Below are 16729 nucleotides of genomic sequence, written 5' to 3'. Positions count from 1 at the left end.
TCCGCTAAGTGTTGAACTCTCCATGTGTGTGGTCCACCACCAAGAACCACTCCTGCTCCCCCACAATGTTGAACTGGGATATGATACAACTGTTGGGCCTTCTTGAGGAGTCAACACTGTTGTGGATCGACACATTGAAGAAAGAGAAAACACACAAGTGAGAATGATGCACCGTCTTATCCAAAATTTTAATGCTTAGGTATGAGTTTTTTTCGCTTGATTTTGGTTCGACTTCCACTCTTTTATCCATTGTTGAGCTTTAGGTGGCACTTGATAAATCACAATATTCTCTACCTTGAGTATGTCAAAATTCTAGCCCGTGCTTGGCACGGGTCCACATACTAGTTGATTTATATATGCCATGAGGTGATTAGAAAATACGGGAATTTTGATTATTGATTATAGATGAACCATCATTGTATTATCTTGGTGACTATTAAGCATAAGTTTAGCATTCTTTTGAGAACGGCAGAGAATATTTTTGAAAACTACAAGGATTGTTTACTTATAAAATATTTATATTCCTTAAGTTAACTTATAAAGAGTTAGTTTCAGCCAATGGAGAATGGATTGGTGATTTACGCGTCGGGATGCTTTGCCCTCTTATTTTTTTATATCAGTTTGACTTTATATTGGCTCATAATAATTTTATTAATTATTTGATTTTGTCGATGAACCATTTAAATTGACATGTTTTGAAATAATATGTTTTAGATTATGAATTGAATTGATGTGTTAGTAACTGAGATGGAAATCAAAAGAGAGAATCTGAATCTGTGTTTTCTTCCTAATTTATAGTGTGAACTCTATTATATATATTCGTGTAATATTTGTTTTAATGATAAATTAATTGACAATGTGTGTTGATGTGTTATTTAATAATGTAATTGATGTGTTATTTGACAATGTGTAAATAACAAAATAATTGACCATGTGTTATATAAAGATGTGTTATTTGAAGATGTGTGATTTAAAGATGATTATATAAAGATGTGATATTGTTATTTATGCACTATATGTGTTAATTATGATCCTTATGTTGATGCGATGTTTAAGATGTTCTTGATTACCATTTGATGCTATTATGATGTTGATGTGATATGAATTATTTATATACGGTTGAGTCTTATTTAAGATGAAAGTGTCGGTCTAAGTCAAGAAGTTATAGGATGTTTATGAAGTTTCTAAGACGTAAGATGTTGAGTCCATGCATACTCATTTAAAGATGAGGGCTCATGCCCTGGAGCTTTTTCTCAACCCACGACGATGAGAGCTTTTGCTCAACCACGACGATGAGAACTTTTGCTCAACCACGACGATCAGGACTTATGCCCTAGGAGTATATTTATGCTAAACCCACGACGATGAGGGCTTATGCCCTATAATGGTACCACATGCATTTGCATTTCATGATGATTCGAGATGGTCTAAGACGTTAAGAGTTGCATAGTCGAGTCTAGATGCATTGTCAAGTCAAGTTGTTAAGTTGTGATGTTTTAACGAATTACCTTGTGATGTCTTTTAGTATGATGATATGTGACGATGATTGTGACTGCTATATGATGATATATTGCTAAGATGAAATGATGATGTCTATGTATTTGATTATAATTGTTAAATTATAAGATGTTTATATTGTTAAATGTAATTTATGATTTATGAGCTTAATATTATTGTTTGAGAAATCTCACCCCTTCTGCTTGAAAATGTTTCTCTCCGTATGAGTAACTTGCAGGTAATCAAGATTAGGCGTGGTCGTGAGTGGACTCCTCACAGTGTGTCTTTAGGTGCTCTGATACATAACGGGATGGGAGTTTTGACATTGTTTCTATTCCTTACGTATTGTTTTAAGAGATTTACAATGAAGTTGTTGGATTTGAACTAATTATTATGTTTTAGACTATTTATGAGACTTTTTATGATGAGGCCTTCGTGCCAAAGACTATTTTAGATGATGAATAATTCCGCTGCAAAGTATTAATTAATTGTTGATTGAATTTTGAAGGATAAATGTTAATTTATTCCATTTATGATTTTTATGAAAAACATTGATATTTGTTATGAAATTTTTACGTTGGGAAAACGAGGTGTTACACTCCCCCCCAAAAAAAAAATTTAAAATAGATTCAATAGAGGAGATGATACCTGAAGGAGCTTTGAAGAAAGAAAGTGTGTAAACAGGCAGAGATGACAGAACAGACTTCAATAAAACCAGGCGACCACCGAAGGATAAATGTTTGGAGTTCTAGGTAGACAATTTAGACTTGATTCAGTACAGAAGCGGTTCCCAAAAAGCCAACCTTCTCGGATTTCCCTCAATGGGCAGCCCCAAATACACAAAAGGAATAGACCCAACCTTACAATTTAACACCATAGCCGCCTCGGACAACCAAAAGCATGAATGTTTACCCCAACCAACTGACTTTTAGAAAATTTCACCTTCAAACCAGACACAGCTTCAAAGAGAAGAAGAACCGCCCTCATGGCTTGGATATTAGCCCACTACATTTCTCCCAAAATTAAAGTGTCATCCACGAATTGAAGATGGGGCACTACCACAGGTTCACTACTCCCCACTTTATAATCGGTGAATAAATTATTTTCAGACATCGATTTCATCAATACATGGAAGCCTTCAGCCGCCAATAGAAACAAGAAAAGAGAGATAGGATCACCCTGCCGCAACCCCCTCCCTATGGAGAACTCGTCCGTCGGAGAACCTTTTTCCAAGACAAAAGCAGTAGCTGTCTCAGTACATTCCTTTATCCATTTCCTCCAAAGGGTAGGAAACCCCATTTTCAGCATCACCTCCTGTAAGAAACCCCACTCAATTGAGTCGTATGCCTTTTCAAAATCCACATTAAAAAGTAACAACTCCTTTTTATGTCTATTTGCTTCATCAACAATCTCATTAGCCACCAAAATACCATCAAGTATCTGACGCCCCTTTATGAAAGCTGACTCAGAGTCTGATATGACCGAGCCAATCGCCGATCGAAGTCTATTAGCAAGAATCTTTGCCAAAATTTTATATATACATCCCACCAAAGAAATGGGGCGGAACTCATTATGACATTGAGGACTATCGACCTTGGGAATAAGAGATATAAAAGTGTTGTTTATCCCCTTACACAATCTTCCATTCCTATGAAATTCAATTAAAAAGCGCATCAAATCATCCTTTAACAGGTCTCAAAAATCTTTAATAAAACCAAAAGAGATGCCATCAGGACAGGGACATTTGTAACTATCACAGTCCAAAAGAGTTACACTTTTATTTTAATATTTAAATTCATTTTTATCTATTTGTTATATGCGTTATTTGTATTGAAAGTTGAGAGTAATTTTAGGAAGAGAAAAATTCAGTCCAAAAGAGCCGAAACATGCTATTTTCTTTATATATACTAGCGAAAAGACGGGCACTATCGTGCCCGTCTGTCCGCTCTTTCTACTGCTCTAACGCATGTGATTATTTTATTATGTATGTTTGTATAATTTTGATTAAATTTTTTAAATTTTTAAATATTAATGGAAATTATTGATATATTGATTTATAAACAAAATATTGTCAAGTTATATAACAATTATTTATAAACTCAACATATTTTAGTTTGTCTGCATATAAAATAAAGAAAAAATAATGATTTTTTATTGTTTATTCTAATAGTAATTAGTAACATCATAACATAAATGTATAAATGACATTTTATGTAAAAGAAACATTTTTATGACTGCGATAAAAGAATATATTTAAAAACTACATTTTTTGTAAAGTCACCATCTTCTCCTTCTATTTTCCCTTCATTAATGAGAACTTTTGTTGAATTTTGAGAAACTTCTCTCGATAAAGCTACATATAATTGACCATGACTAAAAACATGTCGTGGAAGATAGATTCCGACATTGGGAATATGGTCTGCTCTTTAACATTAATTTTTGCTCATATTTGTTACTAATATTTTTTTAGAGGATTTAAAGTCCAATCTTTAACATAATATTTTGCTCACGTTTGTTACTAATATTTTTTTCCAGAGGATTTAAAGTTTAATTTTTAACATTATTTTTTGCTCACGTTTGTTACTAATATTTTTTTAGAGTATTTAAAGTTCAATCTTTAACATTATTTTTTTCTCACGTTTGTTACTAATCTTTTTTTAGAGGATTTAAAGTCCAATCTTTAACATTATTTTTTGCTCACGTTCGTTACTAATTTTTTTTAGAGAATTTATAGTCCAATCTTTAACAATATTTTTTTGCTCACGTCTATTACTAATCTTTTTTTAGAGGATTTAAATTCCAATATTTAACATTATGTTTTGCTCACATTTGTTACTAATCTTTTTTTTAGAGGATTCAAAGTCCAATCTTTTCCATTATTTTTTACTCACGTTTGTTACAATTGATCAAAGACTAAGGATGAGTAATTTATATCAATAAAATAATATGGAATACTGTTTTTTGTGGAAGAGACATTATTGCTATGTTTCCAAATCAGCTTATCTGCAGTTTCTTCAAAGGGGATGGTTACTTGTTCTGCAAGATGTTTGACCTGAGGGAAGGAGATGAGCACAGAAAATGGAATGCTCCAATGTCCGTTCACAATAAAGTCATTGACCTTAGCCTTTAAATGAGAGTGAAGACTCAGAGGAATCTAAAATAGTATTAAGACAATAGGAATCTAAAATAATTTTATCTTTCTAAGACCTTGTACTTCCTTTGTTACAATTATTAATAAAATTAGTCAATAGTCATGATGTGTTTTCTATTCATCCACTACAATTAATTGAGTATAAATGAATAAAAACTATTTTAAAGAAGAAAAAAACTGCAAAACTTGACATGGATTTAAAAATGCATCAAATGTGCCATGTTGTTCCCAACAATGCTTCATGAAAGGCCAACGTACCAAGTATTGAATAAACACTATTTTTTTTGTGTAACTTCATGAAATGTATCCTTTAAGCTATATACATAGATCCATATTGAAAAACAATTACCACATATTTAAAAATACAAATTATACAGAACAAAATCTAGTAAAGATAATAAATTTTTTGGAAACCATATACTCAGGATTATGTTCCTCCTCAAAAAATAATTAGGTGTGACATTAGAGTAATGCAAATATAAGCAACATTCAGTACTATGCTTCCAGAATATAGAAATAACTTGAAAGAGGAGAATGACAAATGATGCAAAAGGAATATCTAGCTCCACGGCAGAAATTAATTTCAAGACTATTATTTGATGGAATCAAGTTAGAACTACGAAAACGAAATATATAAGTTATTGAATTTGATAACCAATAATTTCTCAATTTAAATGTAAACATGAAACATACATTGATCAAATAAACCATATCTCTGGTTTGTGACTGAGCAATCAAAAATCAATTTAAATGGATTTGAACATCATAATCAAAGTTCAAAACTGCCAAAAAACAAAGCATTCAGACCTATGAAGCATGGGTAATTGTAAGAAGGTGAAGTACCTGTACCAGGTACTTATCCGTATCGGATACGCATACCGTACTCGTGGAACTCCACTAAAATTCACCAGAGCACTATCACACATAAAACCTCTTTATTGTACAAAGATGTACAGAAGCTCATTTTATATATAACTATATAAAAACAAAAACCAGAATCTATTCCAACACAGAATTTTCAATGCAGCTACATCATATTACCTCCCTTAAACACCAAATGCCTTTCTTGAATACTGTCAACAACACCAAATTGTAATGCTAACACAAAATCCACAGCACCAGCCACCAAAATTTCGTCTAATGGCCAACTTTATACAGTTTGAAGACAAACGAGTGCATATGGGCTAGACCAGCAATCCGAAAATACTCAATTCTCTCATTCCTTACTTCTCTGCTAATGATCCAAAACCAAGACAGTCGGTTTATCTAATCAACGACCTCCCCAACATTAACAGTTTTACTGTTAAACATAATATAATTACGTTCCAACCAAATACACCAAGTTGTCGATAACCAAATTAGATGTAACAACCTTCTAGCCCGTCTTGCCTCTGCATACCGAAGTAAACAACAAAAATTTATCCACTATCTCTGACCTCCATCCACTTGGTTTCCAATTTATCCAAATGAGAATTAGATCCCAAATCTTGAGTTTTTACACAATTTACAAATAAATGAATTACCGATTATATGTTGTCCAAACAAAATACAGAACTTTGTTGACGAATATTTTGAATGACTTCTCTCTTCCATAATTCAACCCGTGTTGGAAGTCTTTCTTGCAGCAATTTTTCTCCAAAAACGGCTATTTTTGAAGGCACAGAGGTAACCCAAAGTCGTCTAACTGCAGATATAAATTCTGCATCTGCTGCTGCAAAGTTTTGCAAGCTGTGCAACAATTCAAAACAGCCCTTGACCGAAAATCCATTGCATTCGTCCGGCAGCCACTTAACCACATCATTCACTCCAGCCTGCAGCTGAACAACATAGAGAAACTTATTTAACACAGTCTTACACACTTCCTTATCATGATTTAGATTTCTAAGCCACGTCCAATTCCAATTATACGGCCCTGCAGACTGGCCCTTTTTCTGTACCACTGTGTGTCCTTGTCCGCTGCAAGGTTAAATAAAACTGGGAACTAATTGCTTAATGGTTCATTACCAAACCATAAATCTCTCCAAAATAAAGTGTTAACGCCATTTCCAACTGCATACCTCACTGAATTAGCAAACCAGTTTGGTTTCAATTCACACACCTTTCCAATTGAACATAAATTACGCCACCATAACGTGTCTAGCCTTCCCGAATATGCATCATCCAAACAAAGCAATTTTTTTGAGACTAGACCGTATCCATGTCTTATCAAACCTGACCAAACTGTATCCATTTTCAAAATGCATCTCCGAAGCCATTTAATCTGACACCAAGCCCTCCTTCATCTTTTGGTGAGCTAGCACACCCTCTCACAACACACCCAATTAATCTTACTTCCTTCCAATCCCCCTCCCCAAAGATATCATCTTTGAACTTGAGTCAGTTCATGTCTTACTTTCTCGGGGGCCTTGTAAAAAGACAAGTAGAAAAGTGGTATGCTACTTAAGCAATACCAGCCTACCCCCACTTGATAAGTATCGACCTGATAGAAACATGGATCAGGTGATGGATGCTGGCAGTGGGCCTAAGCCAAAGGTTTGGAGGGTATATAAGAGAAAGAAAGGGAAAGAGTTAAGGAATGATGACGTGGCTATATGATGCAAGGAATGTGGAGCTGCCTATTTAAGTGGAAGGAGTCAGAAGAGAAGAATCATCTTAGAATTCTGTTATTTTGGTGGGGTCACTTATTAGTGATTACTTGGGGAGCACTGTGTGCTTGGGACTGATAAGCTTTTGCTATCAGTCTGTTATTGTCTTTTTATCCTGTTTGTTATGCTTGTAATTGAACTTCTCCATTAATACAATTGCAAGTTCCTTCATTTTCTTTATTAAGTTTCACTGTTACATCCATTATTTCATACACAATCCCATCAATTGGTCCGACCTACCGGATCCAAACAACACAGTGTCTGCAATCGTAGATGCCACGCCAACCCAAGATGGCAGAAAGAGTCGACGCACTGGAAGCAGAGATGGGAGAGATGAAATCTGCGTTGTTGGTACTCTCGCAACAGATGCAGCAACAAAGCGTTACGATGCAACAACAAAGCGCTGTGCTGAGTGAATTAAGCAAGCGACTAGAGACGCGACCAACACCGGAGTTTACTCATTCGAGTGAATCTTCAGATAATCATTTTCAGGAATCGCGACTTTCCGGTAAGAAGGTTAAGCTACCGGTGTTTGAAGGAGACGATCCTGTAGGATGGATCACTAGAGCTGAGATCTATTTTGATGTGCAAAATACGACCGAAGAGATGCGTGTGAAGTTAGCTCGACTGAGCATGGAAGGTGCCACCATACACTGGTTTAACTTGTTGATGGAAACAGAGGATCAATTAACGTGGGAAAAATTGAAGAAATCGTTAATCGCTCGCTACGGTGGTCGTCGTTTGGAAAACCCATTCGAAGAGCTGTCTACGTTGAAGCAAAATGGGAGTGTGGAGGAGTTTGTTGAAGCTTTTGAGCTTCTCTCGTCGCAGGTAGGGCGATTACCAGAAGAACAATATCTGGGTTACTTCATGAGTGGGTTGAAACAACCAATTCGCCGAAGGGTGAGAACTCTGAATCCGCAGAATCGGATGCAGATGATGAGGATGGCGAAGGATGTGGAGGAGGAATTGAAAGAAGATGATGATGACGTGGATCGGACGAACGGGAAGAAGATCTTGGGCCGTAATAGTGAGTCCAGTGGGTTTGGGTCAAAGTTTCGGAGCGGGTTCAACCCGACCCAGAAGGAAACAACCAGATCCATGAATTCGGGTTGGTCTAACCCGGCAAGAAAAACGGGTTCGGTGGGTTCTAACTCAAATTCAACTTCGTCTTTGAGTTCAACAGGAAAGAAAAATGAAAACGAACGTCGTAACGGAGCGGCGGAGAGGTGGAAGGGAATGCGCAGTGAAGAAATGGAAGAGAGAAGAGCTAAAGGGTTGTGTTTCAGATGTGGGGGTAAGTACCATCCAACTCTCCATAAATGTCCAGAAAAATCTCTTCGTGTGTTGATTCTAGGCGAAGGGGAAACTCTGAACGATGATGGTGAAATCGTATGTATGGAGGACGAAGGTACTGAGTGCGAAGAGGAAGAGGAAGTGGAATACAAATTTATGGGTGTACTGGGAAGCATGGGGGGATACCGTACCATGAAGGTAGAAGGAAAAATTGGAAATGTTGACGTGTTATTGTTGCTTGATAGTGGTGCAAGCCACAATTTCATCTCCCCTCAAGTAACAAATGCGTTGGGTCTTACAATAACTCCTACACCGGCGCGAAGCATCAAATTGGGGGATGGGCATAGGGTGAAGTCTCAAGGTGTGTGCAAAGGAATTGTTATAATGGTGGGATCTGTGAAAGTGGTTATTGATGCGTTGGTTTTTGAGCTTGGTGGACTAGATGTGGTGTTGGGAGTAGCGTGGCTGAGTACACTAGGAGAGGTAGTGATGGATTGGAAAGCTCTGTCTATGCGGTTCATGTATGAGGGACAAATGGTGAAGGTGTTGGGTCAGGGAAGTAAGCAGGAAAAACAAAGTTACTTGAATACGTTTTTGGAGGACAAGCAGAGTAGGCTGGGTACTGATTGGTGGTGGTCACAACATCAACAACTAGAAGATAGTGCAAACACAGTGCCAACAGAATTGCTTGCAATTTTGGAACAGTTTCCTGAAGTTTTCAGAGATCATATTCAGCTTCCTCCTGAAAGGACTAAAGTGCATCACATCAAACTAGTTCCAAATCATGGGACAATCAATGTCAGACCCTACAGATATCCCCACCACCAGAAAGAAGAGATTGAAAGGCAAGTGAATGAATTGTTGTAGGCAGGTGTGATTAGGCCCAGTATGAGTGCTTTCTCTAGTCCTGTAATCTTGGTAAGAAAGAAGGATAAGAGTTGGAGAATGTGTGTGGATTATAGGGCCCTTAATAAAGCCACAATTCCTGATAAATATCCTATTCCTATAGTTGATGAGCTACTGGATGAATTGTATGGATCAACTGTGTTCTCTAAAATTGATTTGAAGTCAGGTTATCACCAAATTAGAGTGCATGAAGAGGATATCCCAAAAACAGCCTTTAGAACTCATAACGGTCACTATGAATATTTAGTGATGCCTTTTGGGTTGATGAATGCGCCAGCAACATTCCAAGCTACTATGAATGACATTTTTAGGCCTTTCTTGAGAAAGTTTGTCTTAGTCTTTTTTGATGATATCCTCATATATAGCAGAGACATTCTAGAGCACCAGAAACACTTGCAACAGGTTTTATCTGTTTTACTTGAGAATTGTTTTGTTGCTAATCAAGCTAAATGTAAGTTTGGATGTAAACAAATTGATTACTTGGGGCATATTATTTCGGGAGAAGGGGTGGCCGTAGATCCTGAAAAGATGAGGTGTATCTTGGAGTGGCCCGAGCCAAAAAAATGTGAAGGGAGTCCGTGGATTCTTGGGGCTCACTGGGTATTATAGGAAGTTTATTAAGGATTATGGCAAGATAGTAAAACCACTGACCGAATTGACCAAGAAAGATAATTTTGTGTGGGGCACCGAAGCAATTGCAGCCTTCAAGTTAATGAAGATCATTATGACTTCACCTCCTGTTCTGGTATTACCAAATTTCTCTATTCCCTTTGAAGTGGAGTGTGATGCAGCTGGGCATGGTATAGGTGCAGTACTGATGCAACAGAGAAAACCTGTAGCTTTTTTCAGCAAGGCATTATCTCAGGGTAATTTGGCCAAATCGGTTTATGAGAAGGAGTTAATGGCGTTAGTTTTATGCATTCAACATTGGAGGCACTATTTGTTGGGGAAGCAATTCACTGTTTATACTGATCACAAAAGTTTAAAGCATTTTCTGCAGCAAAGGATAACATCTCCTGACCAACAATGTTGGCTAGCAAAGTTGCTGGGCTACCAGTTTGAAGTTAAATACAAACCAGGCATGGAAAATAGAGCTGCGGATGCTTTATCCAGGTGTTATGATGAAGCTGAATTTAGCACTCTGGTTTCTTATCCACAATGGACTGACAGCCATAAATTATTAGACGAGGTAAAGGCTGATCCATATATTCAGAAAATAATACAAGAAGTGGAATCTAACCCTGCTGCTAGGCCAGGATATTCTGTTAATCATGGCGTGCTGTTTTATCATGGGAGGTTGGTTTTATCCCTTCAATCTACATCTATTCCTCTTCTTTTGGAGGAACATCATGGTACTCCTACTGGTGGGCATTCAGGTTTCTTGCGTACTTATAGGAAGCTAGCAGATACTTTATATTGGGTGGGCATGCAGAAGTCTGTCAGGGATTTTGTGAGAACTTGTGACACTTGTCAGAGGCAAAAGTATGCTGCTACGACTCCAGGAGGATTGCTGCAACCTCTTCCTGTCCCAAATGGTGTCTGGGAGGACCTTTCCTTAGATTTCATTACGGGACTCCCCAAATCTCGAGGTTATGAAGCTGTACTTGTGGTAGTAGATAGGTTGTCAAAGTACAGCCATTTCATATTGCTCAAACATCCCTATACGGCCAAGTCCATTGCTGAACTGTTTGTAAAAGAGATTGTGCGACTACATGGCATTCCCAAGTCCCTTATCAGTGATAGAGATCCCTTATTTGTTAGCAACTTTTGGTTGGAATTATTTAAGCTGCAAGGCACTAAGTTGCAAATGAGCTCCGCTTATCACCCTGAAACAGATGGGCAAACGGAAGTGATAAATAGGTGTCTAGAAAGCTATCTGAGATGTTTTGCTTCGGATCAACCTAAGACTTGGTCAAACTGGATTTCTTGGGCTGAATTTTGGTATAACACTACGTATCATGTGTCCATTGGGAAGACTCCGTTTGAAGTGGTTTATGGGAGACAACCTCCTAGTATTTTAAGATTTTTATCCAATGAAACTAAAGTTGCTGCTGTGGCATTGGAGTTAAGCGAGAGGGATGAGGCTCTCAAACAACTTAAACTTCATCTTCAAAAATCTCAAGAACAGATGGTTAGCTATGCTAACAAGAAAAGAAGAGATTTGAGTTTTGTAGTGGGGGAATGGGTTTTTTTGAAATTACGTCCCCACAGGCAACATTCAGTGGTTAAGAGAATTAACCAGAAATTATCTGCACGTTTCTATGGGCCTTTTAAAATTGTAGCCAAGGTAGGAGAGGTGGCTTACAAACTACAACTACCTGATCAGTCCAGGATTCACACTGTGTTCCATGTGTCCTTGCTTAAGAAAGCAATTGGGGACTACCATGTTCAAGGGGAGCTGCCTAAAGACTTAGAAATCACTGAGGAATTAGATGTGTATCCAGAGAAGGTTATGGGCTCCAGGGTCACTATCAAGGAAGGTGTAGCTGTGCAGCAGAGCCTTATTAAATGGAAGCATAAGACTCTAGAGGATGTTACTTGGGAAGATAATGAGGTTTTGCATGGTCAGTTTCCAAATTTTATCCTTGAGGACAAGGCTGTTTCTAAGGAGGAGGGAATTGATAGAAACATGGATCAGGTGATGGATGCTGGCAGTGGGCCTAAGCCAAAGGTTTGGAGGGTATATAAGAGAAAGAAAGGGAAAGAGTTAAGGAATGATGACGTGGCTATATGATGCAAGGAATGTGGAGCTGCCTATTTAAGTGGAAGGAGTCAGAAGAGAAGAATCATCTTAGAATTCTGTTATTTTGGTGGGGTCACTTATTAGTGATTACTTGGGGAGCACTGTGTGCTTGGGACTGATAAGCTTTTGCTATCAGTCTGTTATTGTCTTTTTATCCTGTTTGTTATGCTTGTAATTGAACTTCTCCATTAATACAATTGCAAGTTCCTTCATTTTCTTTATTAAGTTTCACTGTTACATCCATTATTTCATACACAATCCCATCACGACCTTTCCAATAGGGGAGTCTCTTCTTATTGTTTCAATTACCGGAATCCAAGTCGCGTATCTTCTTAGATTAGCATCACCTGAAATTCCAAGGAACTGAGACGGCATATTATCAATATTCAAATTTGACACCGCTTCCATATAAAAGAGTCTTCCAAATTCAACCCATACAATCTGCTTTTGAAGAAATTCACCTTCAAACCGAAAACTAATTCAAAACTTTTAAAGATGGTGTTGATGCCAATGATTGTCCCACATTCCTTTACAAACTAGAATGGTGTCATTGGCATATTGCAGAATGTCAAAGTTAAGTTCCTCATAACTTTGAACCCCTTTAGTGGGCCTATTTCCACTGCCTTCCGAGTCAACCCTGTGAGACCCTCTGCTGTAATAAGAAACAGGAACGGTGCTAGGGGATCCCGCTGAAGGAATCCTTTACCCACCGTAAAACTGACATAGTGCTGGAGAAGATACTTGCCCTCATCCATTTTATGCATTTTTCTGGGAATCCCATCTTCTGCAACATAAATTCTAGATATTTCTAGTTTACAGAGTCATATGCTTTTTCGAAATCTATTTCCAGGTTTACAGAGTCATATCTCTTCTTTACAAGCTTTAGCATCTAACAAGTTTAATTCCTTCACATGATTTTCTATCGACAAATCTATCCATTCAAAAACAACTTTATTCAACCAACGCAGTCTTTCTTTTTAAAGCTTCAATTTTTCCTTTAATTTGTAAGCTTTCTTCCCTTGGACTTGGAATGACCTCCAACAATTTTCAACAAATGGTTTAAATTTTTATGCTCCCTCCAACAATTGTTAAATCTGAAAGGCTTAGCAACCCAGTCGTCTAAAGAACATTTCAACCAAACCGTACAATGATCAGATATATCCCTATCTCTCATCCATTAACCATCCACCCTTCCAATTATCGCTCCTGATAATAAAAATCTATCTATCCTACTCATCGCACTCCCGTCAGGTCTAAACCAGGTAAACTTCTTCCCTAAAACCGGAATGTCAATTAATTCCATCCTTTCTATACAAAGTCAAAAGCCACTCCATTCGGATCTGGGCAAGATTGCATTGAAATCTCCCCTAATACACCACTCTTCATTTTTGTTCAATCTCTTTAACTCCTCTAATAGATCCCGCATCTTCTTCCATTCTAAGGAGCAGGGAGAATAATTGTTTATAATAAAAAACACTCTTCCTTCATCCAAATAAATATCAGCAAATTATACATATAGGTACATCCTTGTAGCTTTTCCTGCAGTACTACTCTCCACCCCACATATATTCAAATTCTCCAACACAAAATTCCATAGTATTATCTACTTTCATAAACATCAGTACCAACTAGCTTCCTTCCTCTCTCGCCGTAATCTCACTACAGGAAATCACTGAAATTCCGAAGCACAAAACTCCTTGAAAATCGTCCATATCTCCTCGGAATGCCAACTTTTTCCGAGGAACTCGCGTCCTTGAAAAAATAGTTGGTTGCAATCCTATTACCGAGAAACTTTTGTTTCCGAGAAAAAAATGTCCTCAGAATAATGATTTGCCAGTTGCACCACAGGCGCATCTGTGAAGGCTTACACAAAAGTGACTAGCATTTTCCGAGGAACTTTGTACTCGGAATGTATTTTATTTAAAAAATTATTTAAAATTATAATTAATTATTTTCCTGTGTTTCAAAATTTAAAGGGAAATGACTATGTTTCCATTAGTTTGTTAGGAAAAAATATTATTAAGCCAATAGGAATCTAAAATACCGTTTGGTACGGATTAAAATAAAAGTGATTTTGATATAAAATAATTTAGAGATTATATTTTAGAGATTATATGAAAAATCAGAATCTATTTTGTGTTTGTTTACTGTAATAAAAATCACTTTTTTTAAACAAATAATCTAGTTTGTTTGGATACAACTATATAAAAGGAATTTTTTTGTTACAAAATTAGTTCAATCTTTTAAATTATATTTTCTCTCTCCTCTAAAAAAAATCTATTTTATTTTAAGCTGCTCCTAACAGCTTCTCATTTGAAGCTGTTTTTAGATTATTTTTAGATTCTGATTTTTTTTAAAATCTGTAACAAACGGATACAATACTCTTAAAAGTGATTATTTTTTTAAAATAAGTGATTTTTTTCTTAAAAAAGTTATAACAAACGGGCTCTTATCTTTCTAAGACCTTGTACTTCCTTTGTTACAATTATTAATAAAATTAGTCAATTCGATCTCTCTATCTTTTAATTTAGAGAACATTTTCATTCATATCAGTTTTTCGTAGTGCCCCAAATCCAATTCTCCCCATGGCTCAGCTATTTAGAAAGTCATGATGTGTTTTCTATTCATCCACTACAATTAATTGAGTATAAATGAATAAAAACTATTTTAAAGAAGAAAAAAACTGCAAAACTTGACATGGATTTAAAAATGCATCAAATGTGCCATGTTGTTCCCAACAATGCTTCATGAAAGGCCAACGTACCATGTATTGAATAAACACTATTTTTTTTGTGTAACTTCATGAAATGTATCCTTTAAGCTATATACATAGATCCATATTGAAAAACAATTACCACATATTTAAAAATACAAATTATACAGAACAAAATCTAGTAAAGGTAATAAATTTTTTGGAAACCATATACTCAGGATTATGTTCCTCCTCAAAAAATAATTAGGTGTGACATTAGAGTAATGCAAATATAAGCAACATTCAGTACTATGCTTCCAGAATATACAAATAACTTGAAAGAGGAGAATGACAAATGATGCAAAAGGAATATCTAGCTCCACGGCAGAAATTAATTAAGTCAAGACTATTATTTGATGGAATCAAGTTCGAACTAAGAAAACGAAATATATAAGTTATTGAATTTGATAACCAATAATTTCTCAATTTAAATGTAAACATGAAACATACATTGATCAAATAAACCATATCTCTGGTTTGTGACTGAGCCAATCAATAAATCAATTTAAATGGATTTGAACATCATAATCAAAGTTCAAAACTGCCTAAAAACAAAGCATTCAGACCTATGAAGCATGGGTAATTGTAAGAAGGTGAAGTACCTGTACCGGGTACTTATCCGTATCGGATACGCATACCGTACTCGTGGAACTCCACTAAAATTCACCAGAGCACTATCACACATAAAACCTCTTTATTGTACAAAGATGTACAGAAGCTCATTTTATATATAACTATATAAAAACAAAAACCAGAATCTATTCCAACACAGAATTTTCAATGCAGCTACATCATATTACCTCCCTTAAACACCAAATGCCTTTCTTGAATACTGTCAACAACACCAAATTGTAATGCTAACACAAAATCCACAGCACCAGCCACCAAAATTTCGTCTAATGGCCAACTTTATACAGTTTGAAGACAAACGAGTGCATGGGCTAGACCACCAATCCGAAAATACTCAATTCTTATTCCTTACTTCTCTGCTAATGAAGCAAAACCAAGACAGTCGGTTTATCTAATCAACGACCTCCCCAACATTACGTTACAACCAAATACACCAAGTTGTCGATAACCAAATTAGCTGTGACAACCTTCTAGCCCTCTTGCCTCTGCATACCGAAGTAAACAACAAAAAATTATCCACTATCTCTGACCTCCATCCACTTGGTTTCCAATTTATCCAAATGAGAATTAGATCCCAAATCTTGAGTTTTTACACAATTTACAAATAAATGAATTACCGATTATATGTTGTCCAAACAAAATACAGAACTTTGTTGACGAATATTTTGAATGACTTCTCTCTTCCATAATTCAACCCGTGTTGGAAGTCTTTCTTGCAGCAATTTTTATCCAAAAACGGCTATTTTTGAAGGCACAGAGGTAACCCAAAGTCGTCTAACTGCAGATATAAATTCTGCATCTGCTGCTGCAAAGTTTTGCAAGCTGTGCAACAATTCACAACAGCCCTTGACCGAAAATCCATTGCATTCGTCCGGCAGCCACTTAACCACATCATTCACTCCTGCCTGCAGCTGAACAACATAGAGAAACTTATTTAACACAGTCTTACACACTTCCTTATCATGATTTAGATTTCTAAGCCACATGCAATTCCAATTATACGGCCCTGCAGACTGGCTCTTTTTCTGTACCACTGTGTGTCCTTGTCCGCTGCAAGGTTAAATAAAACTGGGAACTAATTGCTTAATGGTTCATTACCAAACCATAAA

At 36.5% G+C, this 16729-nt stretch overlaps 1 protein-coding gene across 1 annotated transcript; it reads left to right on the top strand.

Moving 5' to 3' along the window:
* Positions 1–7133: 7133 nt before the first annotated feature.
* Positions 7134–12450, top strand: LOC146937838 (uncharacterized). The gene has a single exon (XM_085751939.1). It carries the CDS (start codon positions 7567–7569, stop codon positions 9454–9456), a length of 1890 nt encoding a protein of 629 aa, XP_085608065.1. The 5' UTR covers positions 7134–7566; the 3' UTR covers positions 9457–12450.
* The last annotated feature ends 4279 nt before the right edge of the window (positions 12451–16729 follow it).

The sequence above is a fragment of the Medicago sativa genome, chromosome 3 (genome assembly GCF_051527215.1).
Source record: "Medicago sativa cultivar Bolivia chromosome 3, Bolivia_mono, whole genome shotgun sequence".
In the NCBI taxonomy this organism is placed as follows: Eukaryota; Viridiplantae; Streptophyta; class Magnoliopsida; order Fabales; family Fabaceae; genus Medicago; species Medicago sativa.
Note: the sequence above shows the minus strand (reverse complement) of the source record. Positions and strands in the feature narration are given on the sequence as shown.